The sequence below is a fragment of the Microcaecilia unicolor genome, chromosome 1, assembly GCF_901765095.1.
Source record: "Microcaecilia unicolor chromosome 1, aMicUni1.1, whole genome shotgun sequence".
Taxonomy (NCBI): Eukaryota; Metazoa; Chordata; class Amphibia; order Gymnophiona; family Siphonopidae; genus Microcaecilia; species Microcaecilia unicolor.
Window position 1 is genome coordinate 636,512,351 of NC_044031.1, and position 16,659 is coordinate 636,529,009.

Sequence of the window (16,659 nt, forward strand, 5' to 3'; positions counted from 1 at the left end):
ATCCAGGGCAAAAATTCCCGGCAAGATCCCAGAACAGTAAAATATTTTATGCTGTTTATTCTAGAAATAAGCAGTATATTTTCCCAAGTCCATCTTTCATTTTATTCATTTAAGTATTTATATATCACTTAAAACTAAGTGGTTTACAGTTTCATTTTACAGGTACTGGGTTTGTCCCTACTGGCCTGATAATCTAAGTAGTATGTTGTACTACTGTTATACCTGGGGCAATGGAGGGTTAAGTGACTTGCCCATGTTCACACAGAGCTGTAGAGAGAATTGAACCTGGTTTCCCAGGATCTCAACCCACTCTTGACCACCCGGGAGCAGCAGGAATTGAGCACAGTTCCCCAGGTCCACAACCCGCTGCACTAACCATTAGGCCACTCCTCCAATCCACTCTTAATAATGGATTTTGAATTTTTCTTTTAGGAAGTTATCCAAACCTTTTTTAGACCCTGCTAGGCTAACTGCTTTTACCACCTTCTCTGGGAACAAATTCCAGAGTTTAATTACACATTGAGTAAAGAAATATTTTCTCTGGTTAGTTTTAAATTTACTACTTAATAGCTTCATTGCATGCCCCCTAGTCCTAGTATTTTTGGAAAGAGTAAATAAGCAATTCACATCTACCCATTCCACTCCACTCATTATATTATAGAACTCTATCATGCCTCGCCTCAACCGTCTCTTCTCTAAGCTGAAGAGCCCTAGCTGCTTTAGCCTTTCCTCATAGGGAAGTTGTGTCATCATTTTTATTATTTTCATCACCCTTCCCTGTACCTTTTCTAATTCTACTATATCTTTTTATGAGATTTTGGTGACCACATTTGCATAGATTAATTATGTATGTACTGGTTTTTCCTATACTGCCTTTGCCATCTTGCAGATCAAGTCACTTCACTGGCTTCCTATCCATTTCCACCTACAGTTCAAACTCCTCTTATTGACTTCTAAGTGCATTCACTCTGCAGCTCCTCAGTACCTCTCCACTCTCATCTCTCCCTACATCCCTCTCTGGGAATTCCGTTCACTGGGTAAATCTCTCTTAACTGCACCCTTCTCCTTCACCACTAACTCCGGAATCCATTCCTTTTATCTTGCTGCACCATATACCTGGAATAGACCTCCTGAGCCGGTACGTCAAGCTCCATCTCTGGCCATCTTCAAATCTAAGCTAAAAGCCCACCTTTTTGATGCTGCTTTTTCAACTCCTAACCCTTATTCACTTGTTCAGAACCCTTATTTTATCATCCTCACTTTAATATTCCCTTATCTCTTGTTTGTCTGTCCTAATTAGATTGTAAGCTCTGTCGAGCAAGGACTGTCTCTTCATGTTCAAGTGTACAGCGCTGCGTATGTCTAGTAGCACTATAGAAATGATAAGTATAATAGTAGTAATAGTAGTAGTAGTAAAATGATTTACAAAGAGGGGCATAATCGAAAGGGGCACCCAAGTTTTCCTGAGGATGTCCTCGCAGAAAGTCCTGGCGAAGGGGCGGGGAAACCCGTATTATCGAAACAAGATGGGCGTCCATCTTTCATTTTGATAATACAGTCGGGGTCGCCCAAATCACGAAATTTAGGTTGACGTTAGAGATGGTCGTCCTTTAAGATGGTCGTCCCCGATTTTCGGTGATAATGGAAACTGAGGACGCCTATCTCAGAAACGACCAAATCCAAGCCATTTGGTCATGGAGGAGCCAGCATTTGTAGTGCACTGGTCCCCCTCACATGCCAGGACACCAACCGGGCACCATAGGGGGCATTGCAGTGGACTTCAGAAATTGCTCCCAGGTGGATAGCTCCCTTACCTTGTGTGCTGAGCCCCCCAACCCCCCCCCCCCCAATACCCACAACTGTACACCACTACGGTAGCCCTTACGGGTGAAGGGGGGCACCTAGATGTGGGTACAGTGGGTTTGTGGTGGGTTTTGGAGGGCTCGCTATTTCCTCCACAAACATAGCAGGTGGGGGGGGGGGGATGGGTCTGCCTGTCTGAAGTGCACTGCACCCACTAAAACTGCTCCAAGGACCTGCATACTGCTGTCACGGACCTGAGTATGACATCTGAGGCTGGCATAGAGGCTGGCAAAAAATATTTTTAAGGATATTCTTGGAGGGTGGAAGGGGGTTAGTGACCACTGGGGGAGTAAGGGGAGGTCATCCCCGATTCTCTCCGGTGGTCATCTGGTCATTTCGGGCACCTTTTTGTGCCTTGGTAGTAAGAAAAACACGACCAGGTAAAGTCGCACACATACACGTTCTGTCTGACTCACGCACAACCAGTCTCCCACTGTATGTGTCTCAATGACACACACATGCTCTCAGACACACACACACACACACACACACACACACACACACACACTCTTTGACTGTCACACCCACATTCAGACATACACATACACTGTGTCTCACTGACCACCCCTGTGGTCCTGCAAAGGAAAGGATTGTGGATCTTTCTGGAAGAAATGAGCGATGCACAGCGCACATACATTGGCACTCTAACAACTCCAACACACTCTATATCTGTGCCTCACACTCACACACACACACACACACACACTCTCCCAAACAAAATGGAAACAAAAGGGGGGGGGCTGACACTCCAACAACTACAGAGAGGGGGCATAACGGCCAATGGCCAGCATTTTGGACAGAAAGGGGTGATATGGGGGGGGGGGGGGCGCCTCTCACACACTCTCTCTAATATACACACTATCTCTCTCATTCAGCAGCTGGATCTCTGTCACACACAGTCAAAATGACAGACAACCAACGACCAACTAATACAGAAAAGAGGAAGGAAAAAAAAGAAAAAAAGAGAGGCACAACATAAATGGCATCAAGCAATGTACGAACATGAAAAGGCACAACAAAGACATAATGCAAGAAGGAGGGAACACAACAAACATATGACAGAAGAGCAAACTGCAACTAGAAGACAACGAAACAGTGAATTACAAAGAAAAAGAATCAATGAAATGACAAATGAAGAAAGAGAAATCCACAGGAAAAAACATACTATAACACAACGAAAAAAAAAGCACAACATGACAGATGAAGAACGAGAAAAAATAAACAACAGAAGATCGTATTTACAAACAGAAAAAAAGAAAACAAAACTAAGATATCATAATAGAAGTCACACAACTGCATACAACTATACAAATGAAAACAAACAAAAGAAAACACAATACCAACACTGATGAGGAGAACATAAAACAAAAAAAAATGGAAAAACAACACAACACAACACAACACAGAACCAACTATGACAGAAGAAGAAAAAACAAAACAACTAAACAATGATATGATGCATGAACATATACAAACACTGAACAAAAAAAGACAAACATTACAAACAAATATCAACAACCAAAAAATACAGAAACTAATGAACAAATATACACTAAACAACAAATAGGAAAAACAGAAAAAAAACAGGCATAAAGCACAATCAGAAAAATGGAGACGTAATGCATGTACTGAACATGAAAAAGCACAGGACCGTGAAGAAGCAACTGCAAGGAAAAGAGCAAAAATACAACATATGACTACTGAGGAAATAATCAGACAGAGGAAAACAAAAGCAGAAAAAGAAAGGAAGCGAATTGCAGAAATGACAGACCAAGAAAGAGAAACACACAAAAGTAGGCATGCTGCTATACAAAGATACAGATTACAAACAATGACAGATCAAAAAAGAGCTACAAATAGAAAGAGAAAAGCACATTTACAACAACAACAAAGAAAGAAACAAATGACAAAAACACAAACTGGAAACAATAATGACATAATGAATATTACAAAAATAGTACAGTGCACTACTAACACCAAAGAAATTGCCATAACAAGCTGTGTCAAAGAGAATGACATTCAGTACTACCATTGTGGACAGCTAAATAGAATCTGTATGTTTTGCAAAGCAAATTTTTTCAAAGAAGAAACACCATCTGACAACCTTTACACACAATGCTGTAGTAAAGGAAAAGTTCAATTACCAAAAATTAGGACACATGAAATCATAATAATTCATGGAGAACATGAATACTCAAACAATTTCAAACAAAACATTAGGTCCATTAACAGCTCGTTAGCTTTCGCATCCATGAGAGCAAACATTGCAGCACCCCCAGGATATGGACCTTACTGTTTCAGAATACATGGAAACATTTATCATAGAACAGGAGCTCTACATCCTTCAAAAGGCAAAGAAAGACAATTTGCACAGTTATATATTCTAGATCCTGATGAAGCAGAAATACAAGACTACACAACTCAAGAAATGAGAAAATAAATGATATACTAATGAAACAGTTAAGTAAAATCATGGCACAAGAAAATCCATTTGCAGATCCACGCAAAATGTTGTTTGAAGTTGAAAATGAATGCATCCATGAAGCAAAACGACAAAGAATAGAACCAACAACAGTATCAATGGTCATTGTCAAAGACCGTAAAAATGATCAAAGAGTATACAATGCTCCTACAGAAAATGAGGTTGCTTTCATCTTCAAAAATACAGATGGAGAACCTCCATTACAAAGAGATCTTATCATACATTGCAGAAACAAGCAGAACGAAAAAAAAAACATGACATAATCAGTGTCTTAGATACAAATCTTGAACCAATAGTATATCCAGTATTATTCCCATATGGAGACCAAAGTTGGGGGATAGATATTCCTTTATCCAAACAACCAACATCTATACTCAGCGTCAACAACAAATCAAAAAACCCACACATAAGAGTAACACAACTGCAGTACTATGGGTATCGTTTTGCAATTAGAGAGGAATTCAACCCTTTTCTAAGTGCAGGTAAATTAACTCAACAATATTTTGTAGATGCATACATTAAAACAGAGGCTAACAGACTGAATTATATTCGAAAAAATAAAAAAACAATTAAGAATAGAAAAATACTCCGGCTTACTGGACCACCTAGCAAGTGAAGCTGCAAACAGAGGAAATGCACCAGGACAGGCATTCATTTTGCCTTCATCATTTGCCGGAAGTCCAAGAAATACGCACCAGAACTATCAAGATGCAATGTCTATAGTTAGAAAATATGGTAAACCAGACCTGTTCATCACTTTGACTTGCAACACAAAATGGGAAGAAATTAACAACAATCTACAAAAGGAGAGGCACCACAGTTTAGACCAGACTTATTGGCAAGGGTGTTTCATTTAAAATTAAAACAATGAATACATGATATATGCAAACAACATATATTTGGTGTTCCCCTTGCTATCATTTATGTAATAGAATTTCAAAAAAGAGGTTTACCCCATGCCCATATATTATTTATCCTGAAGGAGGAATACAAACCAAAAACAAAGGAAATAATTGACAAAATAGTATGTGCAGAAATACCTTCTGAACAAAACTTCCCAAGACTACATGCAACAGTTATGAAACATATGATACATGGCCCATGCAATGAGAAAAATTTACATTTACTATGCATGCAAAATGGTAAGTGTTCTAAACGATTCCCAAAAGCATTCCAAAATGAAACCATAGAAAACTGTGATGGATATCCCAAATACGACGACGGGATAATGGGATTGGTACAGTGTTGCATGGACAATTGATTAATAACAGTTGGGTAGTCCCTTACAACCCTTTTTTACTTTTAAAATACAACTGCCATATAAATGTAGAAATATGTGTATCTATAAAAAGTGTAAAGTACCTTTTTAAATATGTCTACAAAGGACACGATTGTGCAAATGTACTTATTACAGAGCACAACACTGTACAACATGATGAAATAAAAACATTCACAGACTCAAGATATATTAGTGCTCCAGAGGCTGCATGGCGATTAAACAGCTTCGAAATGCATCATCAATCACATACCATACAAAGATTAGAAGTACACTTAGAAAATGAACAGAACATTGTTTTCCAAGCACAGAACGTTGAAGTAGCAGTAGAAACAGCCAAAACAAGGGACACAACTTTAACAGCCTGGTTCAAACTAAATGCAGAAGATAATAATGCAAAAAAACATTTTGTATACAGATATACCTGTACACTATACTTTCGATAAAACACAAAGGAAATGGAAAAGTAGAAAAGCAGGACATAACAAAACCATTGGAAGAATGTATACAGTACATTTTGCAAACGAACCAGAACGTTACTGTTTAAGAATGATACTGCTACACAAACCAGGTGCAAAGTCCTTTGAACATATAAAACAGTGGACAATGTCATTTATACAACCTTTCAAGAAACAGCAAAAAAACTAGGGCTCATTAACGATGAAGCACTATGGGACAACACGTTAGAAGATGCAATCACATGCAACATGCCTCAGCAAATTAGAGAGCTATTTGCATACATTTGTGTTTTTGCACAAATAACAAATGCTTCCCAACTTTATGCAACATATAAAATGTATATGCAAGATGATTTTAAACAACAACATGACTGTGAAGGTGATTGCTTGGTATGTGAAGAACTGTGCCTTCATAAAATACAAGCACTACTCATTACACATACTAAACACCTAGAACACTTTGGTTTACCAAACATCAAGCACAAACTAGAAGAACAACATATTACCTTTAATGTTGCACATGAAAAACTTAAAGCAAAAGAAATGCAAGAAAAACTAAATAATGAACAAAGAGAAGCATTTCAAACAATACTTTCAGCATCCAATAGCAACAATAATTCACACACGTGCTTCTTCCTTGATGGTCCAGGTGGAAGTGGGAAAACATATACATACAAAACAATAATCAGCACGATAAGAGGTGAAGGAGGAATTGCACTACCTGTTGCATCAACAGGAATTGCTGCGAATCTACTTCCAGGAGGACATAGTTAACATAGTTAACATAGTAGATGACGGCAGAAAAAGATCTGCATGGTCCATCCAGTCTGCCCAAGACAAACTCATATGTGTATACCTTACCTTGAATTTGTACCTGTCCTTTTCAGGGCACAGACCATATAAGTCTGCCCAGCAGTATTTCCCGCCTCCCAACCACCAGTCCCGCCTCCCATCATCGGCTCTGGTACAGACCGTATAAGTCTGCCCTCCCCTATCCTCGCCTCCCAACCACCACCCCCTCTTCCCCCAACTGCTCCGCCACCCAATTTCAGCTAAGCTTCTGAGGATCCATTCCTTCTGCACAGGATTCCTCTATGCATATCCCACGCATGTTTGAACTCTGTTACCGTTTTCATCTCCACCACCTCCCGCGGGAGGGCATTCCAAGCGTCCACCACCCTCTCTGTGAAAAAATACTTCCTGATATCTTTCCTGAGTCTGCCCCCCTTCAATCTCAGGACAAACGTATCATTCACAATTCAAATTACCAGTTCCTCTCCTGGAAACATCAACTATGCGATTAACATCCAAAGATGCCTCCATCATTACAGATGCAAAAATAATTATCTGGGATGAATCAACAATGGCACCCAGTATGACTCTTGATGCTGTAGATAGACTACTGAAAGAAATAATGAACAACCAAAGACCATTTGGGGGAAAAGTAGTACTGCTTGGTGGAGATTTCCAACAAACGTTACCAGTGGTACCTCATGGGCAGCCTGCAAGCATTAAGTTTCACAAACTTTGGAACAAATTTAAAATACTGAAACTGGAAAAAACTTTACGCTCCGTAGACCCCGAGTACAACAAATGGCTTATTAGTTTAGGACAAGGAAATCTCCCATGTCCAAATGGATACAAAGATGTAATTGAAATACAAGAAAAACATCTTTGTGAGGACAATATAGTTAACGCCATTTATGGCGATAAACTTACAACAGATTCCGTTAAAAACTTTGCAAAAAAGGCACTTTTATGCCCAAAGAATTCTCAAGTAGACACCATAAATGACTCTGTACTCAATATTTTAGATGGAGAAACAATCACTTACTTAAGTACAGACTCTATTCAAGATTCAAATGATGAAGAACATCAATTATATCCCATAGAGTTCATCCATGAGCAAACACCAAGTGGCATGCCTACCCATAAACTGAAGTTAAAAATAGGAGCAATAATTATTCTACTCTGCAACTTAAACACAAAACAAGGTTTATGCAATGGGACTCGCCTCATAGTGAAAGAGTTGAAAAAACATCTCATAATTAGCCAAATAATAACAGGAACTACAGCAGGAAAAATTGTCTTTATACCACGCATACAACTTGTACCAACTAACAGTGACCTGCCTTTCACATTACTAAGAAAACAATTTCCAGTAAAACTAGCTTTTGCCATGACTATAAACCAAGCTCAATGACAAACTTTTGAGAAAGTCAGAATTTATCTTCCAGAACCTGTATTTGCACATGGCCAACTATATGTAGGATTCTCAAGAGTTAAAACATCTGCAGATGCCATTGTGAAAGTAATTAATGGACCTGAACAAGGACAGCTTATCAAAAACTGTAAAAAAAAGTTTATACTAAAAACATTGTATTTAAAGAAATTTTACAATTGTAAATCAACATTAAACATGATTAGTAAACAACAAAGTACTTCATAATCTAAGTTTACTTACACGAGTTACATGTGTTACAAACACTTTTATACAAACTATATGGTTAAAAACAAAAAAAAAACCTTGCTAGCGCCCATTTCCTTTAAAACAGAAACGAGCCTTTTTTACTAGTTAGATCATAAAAGACGATATCGACAATCACTGTAAGGTCCCCATATCCAATCTCTCAAAAGACAAACATATATATTTGTAAAATGATACCTGCAAGCGAGCCTTCTCCAGAGTAGCCCCCACACTCTGGAATGCATTGCCTGAAAGGCTCCGCTTAACACAAGACTACCTCTACTTCAGGAAGCAGGTGAAAGCTTGGCTCTTCAACCAAGCCTTTAATGGAAGGAGTAACTAACTTGTTAGTCTCACTCACACACACAAGGATTGACTCGGGCTGCACATACTGCAGTGGGACATGTTTATCCATTCCTACCCTAGCTGAGATAATATTTAACCATCTCTCTGATCTCACGTGCAACTTTCTTCAAATCAATCACCTTACTTTCTAATTCTTCCTACTTTCTTACTCATCTATATGTTACAACTTTGCCTTACCCTTCACTACCAGCTATAATGTTCTAGTACATATTGTGTTTTCATTGCAAGTAGTATACCATGCTATACTTTGTATTGCTGTTTGAATATTTTTACTGCTCTAATTGCCTATTGCTCATGTTTGATCTATTCTTACTGTACACCGCCTTGAGTGAATTCCTTCAAAAAGACGGTAAATAAATCCTAATAAATAAATATAATTATGCAACACATTAGAATGTGCTCTGTATCAAATAAGTGCAAATTGCTCGGGAAGGGTTTGGGAGGCGCACCAGTGGTGCTGTGATTTACATTTAAATGCATAGAATATGCCTGTTCATATATATTTTGTGTGTATATATTGCTTCTTGACAAGTGGAAATGTACTCTAGTTCATTTTAATCATGATTTAGCTGCTTTTGTGGAACAATTTTATAGGTGGCTATGGGTTGTATCTACTAAAGTTAATTAATAAATAGGCTTTCCCATGCGCTAAGCCTATTTCTGGCATACCCATGAAACAGCATTTTCTTTTTCAGGTTGTATGCTAACCTGAATACAATTGACAGGAGCACTCACTGCCACCCATTTAGTAAGTGGTAAGAACTCCTGAGTTATTTTTATAAAAAAAAATGATTCTGCTTGTTCCATAGTTCTCAGTAGATTACATAATTACAAACACAATCTAAAAACAAATAAAACAAGAACAAAAAACACTTCGAAATAGTCCACTGTAAAAATTATATTACCACCTTAGGAATGTATCTCATTAACGTTTGTAATAAAAAAAACACTCCTCCAAAAATATATATACCATATTAAGGGGTAGGAATAGCTGTATCAAAACTTGCTTTCCTCTCGGCTGAAAAACTTCTCCAGTTTCTTTAAAATGGCCAATAGTGGGTTATTTTTTTATATTGTCTTTTTCAGTTAATCTTCTTTCATAATAGGCACTTTCACATATAAAGCAGCTTCTATTTATCACTTTTATCCAAACTATTGTGACAAGGCAAGCCCCAGAAATACCCCAGTGAAGACGTTTAGCCCAGAACTACGGGTCCCAGAAGTCCTTGCAAGAATGAGGGAGGAGAGTAGTCCTAAAAAGATGGAATTGATTCCCAGTCCCAGCAGGGGGAGCAATGGCTCGAGGCAGGGTGAGCCTGTTACTCCCTTCTCCACTAGAGGGCGAGCGAAGGATGAAGCTCAGTTTCCCTGGCTTCACCATCAGTATATAATTCCCCCCTGCTGTGTGAAGGAGAGAGCAGATTTCCTGGAGGCACTCAGTCACAAGGAGAGAGGGGAGACGAATGGAGAGAGAGATTCCATGGAGTATGTGGCGGAAGGAAGTAGCCTGCCACTAGAGCTGCCCAAGGGAGAGGAGCCAGCTACCATGGAGTGGGAGAATTCAAAGGTTGCCCTGCCCAGCACATGAAGGCAGTGGAGGTGGCCACACCGGGCATGGTGCTAAGAGGTGGGAGAAACTGCCAACCCTGCTCCTTACAGGGTTCCCTCTGTGCTGTGAAAAGGCAGGTGATTTGTGGTATTGGTTTGATGTGCAAAGACTGTCCATGAAGATTTGTTCTGAACTATTGTGCTATATTGGAAGTGGGCTGAACTCTTACTAAACCCTTTTGAAGGAAGGGGAAGGGAAAGCTAATGCCCTAGTAGAAGACCTGGAGTCTTGAGGAGCTGAGCGTTTGCTGAGGGATTTTGGGACCTGGATTGTACCTTTTTCTTTTGAAGATTATTTTATGAGGGCTGTACCTTTTTCTTTGAAGACTATATTAAGAGAGCTGTACCTTTTGTTTTTAAGAATATATTATGATTTTTGGTATGAAATTGCCTTGATAATAAAATGCGTTGGCCCTGAGCCCCAGTATAAGCAGTATTCTGTCCTGAAACCCTGGTAGCCCCACAGGTTTGCCGGCTCCATGCTGAGAGGAGGAAGCGGACCCCCTTTACACTATTCACAAAAAGCCACTCATACAAACAGTTTTTATCCAATGGCTACTGGCTCCACGCAGTCTTTATCAAACGGCTCCAACATGGCCAGCGTTGTGCAGCTCTTACCCTTGCATCAAGGAAGATTTTTGTTGTTGCTTAATTACATTCATGTTATAAAACACCAAAATCACTTTCCTTCCACAAAAGAATTATATCAAAAATATTCTACATACAGACCCATGTTCTCTTATATAGTTAAAGTGCAGCTTGACAAAATGGCCGCTGGTTTCAAACATACACTAATAAAGTGGTCTCAGCCAATAAACATGCAGCATGTACTTCCATAGCATCCCACAGATCAATCCAAAGACTTGTGGGTTATGTCCCTCTGCCAGCAGATGGAGATAGAGAGAACTTCAGTGGTTTACTATATGTGGTCATGTGCAGACACCTTAACCTCAGTATTCTCTCTATTTAGTAAGCTTGCTCACAATAGCGCAGCAGGCTTGTGCCAGTTTATAATCCTGGCTGTGGTGTGAGGGGATCAAACTTGCCTTTGGTAGCTGCTCCCGAAGGAGGGGTGACTATTTTTATGATGGCGACATCAGCAGGGTCTCATCAGCGTGGCTCCCTGTGTGGGAACCGGGGAGTGGCATTGGGTGTTTGTTCCTACTCTTCCCATGCAGACCTGCCAACCAATGCACCACTGGATGCTGCTGAGTGATTGTCGGCCTTCCCCCAGTTTCTAGTTTAAAAGCTGCTCTATCCCCTTTTTATGCCAGCAGCCTGGTCCCACCCTGGTTAAGGTGGAGCCCATCCTTTCGGAATAAGCTCCTCCTTCCCTACTACTATTTAGCATTTCTATAGCGCTACAAAGCATACGCATTCCCCAGAATGTTGCCCAGTTCCTAACAAATCTAAAACCCTCCTCCCTGCACCATCATCTCATCCACGCATTGAGACTCCGGAGCTCTGCCTGTCTCTTGGTCCTTGCGCGTGGAATGGGTAGCACTTCAGAAAATGCTACCCTAGAGGTTCTGGAGTTGAGATTTCTATCTAAGAGCCTAATTTTGGCTTCCAGAACCTCTCTCCCACATTTTCCTGTCATTGGTACCCATATGTACCAAGACAGCCGGCTTCTCCCCAGCACTATCTAAAATCCTATCTAGGTGATGCATGAGGTCCACCACCTTTGCACCAGGCAGGCAAGTCACCAGGCAATCCTTATGTCCACCAGCCACCCAGCTATCTATATACCTAATGATCCAATCACCAACTACAACAGTTGTCCTAACCCTTCCCTTCCGGGCAGCACTTGGAGACACATCCTCGGTGCGAGAGAACAGTACATCCCCTGGTGGGCAGGTCCTGGCTACAGGAGTACTTCCTACTTCACCAGGGTGATGCTCTCCTTCTAGGAGACCTCCCTCCTCCAAGGTAGCACAGGGGCTACCATACTGGAGGTGGGACTTCTCTGCAACATCCCTGTATGACTCCTCTATGTACCAAGTCTGCTACTCTAGCCTCAAGAGAAGGGACACGTTCTCTAAGAGCTAGGAGCTCTTTGCATCGGGCACACACGTATGACATCTCACCAACTGGGAGATAATCATACATGTGACACTCAGTGCAAAAGACTGGATAGCACCCCTCTTGCTGCTGGAATGCTGACTCCATCTTAGTATTTTTGAGTTTTTCAATAATTTAAAACTTGCTAAAGTATTAAGAATATTAGCCTAATATAAAAATGTATTTTAGTTTATATAGGATATTGTGTGATTTATTTAGTGTTTCCTTCTTAGATGGTAATCAAATGTATTTAAAACTCTGTAAGAGCACCCTAATTACAATAACTGACTATAAATGAAGAGTTGTGCTAGGGGTGGTGGGAAGACTAAATTAGATCCTGCAGTGCCTGCTAGAGGCTATCTGTTAATGATGTGGTACAACGTTCAAGTTTTAAAACTAAGTGGAAAAGACTATGGAGATTAGTTGATAAATTGTGCTTTTTTATATTTTTATTCTGCCTATCACTAACCTACAGTTCCTCCTTTAAACCCTAATCTTTAAGTTCCCAAAGCACAAAGCAAAATAGTGTTCACTTTTAAAGTTGTTGGCTGTTAAATTTCTACCTCTAGAAAAGGTTTCAGATTAAAACTATGGGAAAATGTCTATTTCAAGGGAAAATTTCAGTTTAAAAGTATGGGGAAAGGGTTGTACGCTATGGCAACTAGTTAATAATGCTTGCCTTTCTCTCTCTCTCTCTCTTTTTATTTCCTCCTTAATACTAAACTAGGTCCTGCTTTCTTCTCTCTCTCTCTCTCTTTTTATTTCCCCCTTAATACTAAACTAGATCCTGCAGTGCCTGCTAGAGGCTATCTGTTAATGCTGTGGTAGAAAGTTCAAGTTTTAAAACTAGGGGGAAAATTCTATGGAGATTAGTTGATAAAATTTGCTTTTTTATATTTTTATTCTGCCTATCACTAACCTACAGTTCCTCCTTTAAACCCTAATCTTTAAGTTCCCAAAGCACAAAGCAAAGTAGTGTTCACTTACCAGAGAAATGTCCTCTTCTCTCAGAACGTCTCAGAAAGAAAGTTCAGTGGGACCTTTCCTCTTTATATAGTTTTGAATCTAAGGGTACCTTTTCAAAACAGGCTCTTTGAAGCTAACTCAGCAACCTATGCAAATATTTTATTTCCTCACACCTCAGTTAACACCTAATTGAGGTCACTGGCCGTGCTACCTCTCCAGCAACCAAAGAACAGAAAATAACTGTCTTTTAAAACAAGATTTGAGCCTTTTAAAGTTGTTGGCTGTTAAATTTCTACCTCTAGAAAAGGTTTCAGATTAAAACTATGGGAAAATGCATATTTTTAGGGAAAATTTCAGTTTAAAACTATGGGAAAAGGGTTGTATGCTATGGCAACTTTCCCTCTCTCGCTCTCTCTCTCTCTCTTTTTTCCCCTCCTTAATACTAAACTAGGTCCTGCTTTCTTCTCTCTCTCTCTCTCTCTCTCTCTCTCTCTTCCTCCCTTAATACTAAACTAGATCCTGCAGTGCCTGCTAGAGGCTATCTGTTAATGCTGTGGTAGAAAGTTCAAGTTTTAAAACTAAGGGGAAAATTATATGGAGATTAGTTGATAAAATTTGCTTTTTTATATTTTTATTCTACCTATCACTAACCTACAGATCCTCCTTTAAACCCCAATATTTAAGTTCCCAAAGCACTAAGCAAAATAGTGTTCACTTACCAGAGAGAAATGTCCTCTTCTCTCAGAACTTCTCAGAAAGAAAGTTCAGTGGGACCCTTCCTCTTTATATAGTTTTGAATCTAAGGGGACCTTTTCAAAACAGGCTTTTTGAAGCTAACTCAGCAATCTATACAAATATTCTACTTCCTCACACCTTAGTTAACACCTAATTGAGGTCACTGGCCATGCTACCTCAGAGAAATGTCGTCTTCTCTCAGAACTTCTTCCACTGAGGTTAAGGTAGCTGCACCTGACCACTAATAGTAAACTCTGAAGTTCACTCTATCTCCACCTGCTGGCAGAGGGACATAACCTATAAGTCTCTAGATTGATCTGTTGGGACTAATGGAAAGAAAATGATCAGGTAAGGACTAATTTTACCTTAATGATAATAGATCATCGCTCCTTGAGAATTCCTTCAATAAAAGTTTTGCCATTCTGTACACGTATTTAGACCCTGTGTTTCAAGCAAATTTAACTGTTATCTTGTTCTTTTTGAGTTAAAGCTTTTCTTCGATCTTCTTTTCTCATGGTTGATGGTAAATGATCTAAGAATACAACTCTTAGATGCTTAACAATAGGAGCCTCTATTTTCTTTTGCTTTATATTACCTTTGTGCTCTATCAATTGTGTATACAACCATAGATTTTATCACAGGGACATTAAAGGCATTAGACAACAAAATTGGATTCTCAGGTAGTTTTATATTTTAATCTATATACCTTTTAATCCAAAAGAGCTAGGAGCCATTCAGTAAAGACTGGATAGAGACATATGATTAAGATAAGCAGCCTTTTGTGAATAGTTTGGATAAAAGTGAACAATAGAAGCTGCTTTATATGTGAATGTTCCTGTTATGTAAGAAATGCAATATTTAATTAAGAAGATTAACTGAAAAAGACAATTTCAAAATATTTTTTTGTATGTAAGCCACTGTTGGGCACTTTAAAGAAAATGGGGAGATTTTTCAGCCAATGATTAAAGGAAAAAGAGCAAGTTTTTATACAGCTACTCCAGGATTCTGAGGCTTTTGCTACCCCTTAATATGATAAATATATTTTGGATGAGTGATGTTTATTATAAAGATTAATGGGAAGAGAGAGCAGGGGAGGGGGAGGGGGTCACTAGACCACCAAGGTAATTTGCCAGGGGGCAGGGGGGGCAGGAGGTGTGAGTCAGGTTCCACTGGACCATAAGGGGATTTTTTCAGGGTGAACAGGGGGATCAGGGTCCACTGGATTACCAGGGAATTTTGTCAGGGGTACATGGGGGTCGGGAAGCATGGGAGGTTCTGGGTCCAATGAACCACCAGGAAATTTTTTCAGGGGTGCTGGGAGGTTGGTAGGCATGCAGGAGGTCATGGTCACCACCAGGGAATTTTGTCAGGGGTGCAGGGTGTCAGGAGGTGCGGGGGTTCAGGTCCACTGTACCACTGGGGAATTTTGTTGGGGGTGTGGGGGAGGGGGTTAGGAGGTTCCACTGAACCACCAGGGAATTGCTTACAGGGGGTCAGCAAGGGGGTCATGGAGGGCGAGAGTAGGGAGCACAAGCAAGCAGCCTTTGCAGCTGCCTGCTTGTGCTTCCCTCCTCTCTGACAGCCCCAGAGCAGCTGTAAAATTTGCTCATTAGAGCTAGGCGCTATGGAGCTGTGCATCCCACAGAATGTTCATAGAATACAATGAGCTTATTGTAATACATTTGCATGGGGTTCTCGGTGGCTCTAATGGAACATGTTAGAGCAATAGAAAACCTCTTTGTGCATTACTGGCTAAGTAATGTTTGTTTTAGACTGGCTACAACCAGTCTAATACAAATGTTCCCAGCGCAGTAAGCTTTATGCACCTGCCCCTGAGTGTTTTCTTTGTTTTTTGTTGTTGTTGTTTTTGTGTGTGAGCATGCAGCATAATACATATTATATGCAAGTACTTTCTCTGCCACTAGTGGGCTCACAACCTAAGGTGTTCTTTTTTTATATCTGGGCAATGGATGGTTAAGTGACTTGGTCAGGGTCACAAGGAACTGCAGTGGGAATTGAGCCCAGTTCCCTAGGATCTCAGCACACTGCACTAACCATTAGGCCACTCCTCCACTCCTTTTCTTTTTCCTCTCTCATCTGAGAGATTTTAAGATAGTTGAATTCATAAAGGAGAGGGAAAGGGAGGGAAATCTTGCAAATTAATACCCTTTCACCTCAGGTGGAGCCACCAGGAGATAGATAAATCTGGCTCCAGCATCTCCTATAAAGAATATGGGGTTATAGGCATATACATATTAAAAAGACTTTATAAAATTACCTTCAATGTCTGTACTTTGCATCTGCTCCTTTTCAAAAGGCAAAAAAATGTTGGCTATTCATTTCTGAGAAGTAATGCTATGTATGTGGGGTATAATGG

The 16,659-nt window shown here is 39.9% G+C and overlaps 1 protein-coding gene and 1 pseudogene across 1 annotated transcript in view; one reads left to right on the plus strand and one right to left on the minus strand.

Moving 5' to 3' along the window:
- The first annotated feature begins 4,335 nt into the window (after positions 1–4,335).
- Positions 4,336–8,528, plus strand: LOC115460704 (annotated as a pseudogene).
- Positions 8,529–16,452: 7,924 nt separating this feature from the next.
- The window catches only part of LOC115460715 (olfactory receptor 1052-like), a 96,116-nt gene continuing 95,909 nt past the window's right edge, over positions 16,453–16,659 (minus strand). Inside the window, exon 5 of the mRNA XM_030190483.1 lies at positions 16,453–16,503. Within this exon, the coding sequence (XP_030046343.1) occupies positions 16,453–16,503 (51 nt within the window). The remainder of the gene's footprint in view (positions 16,504–16,659) is intronic.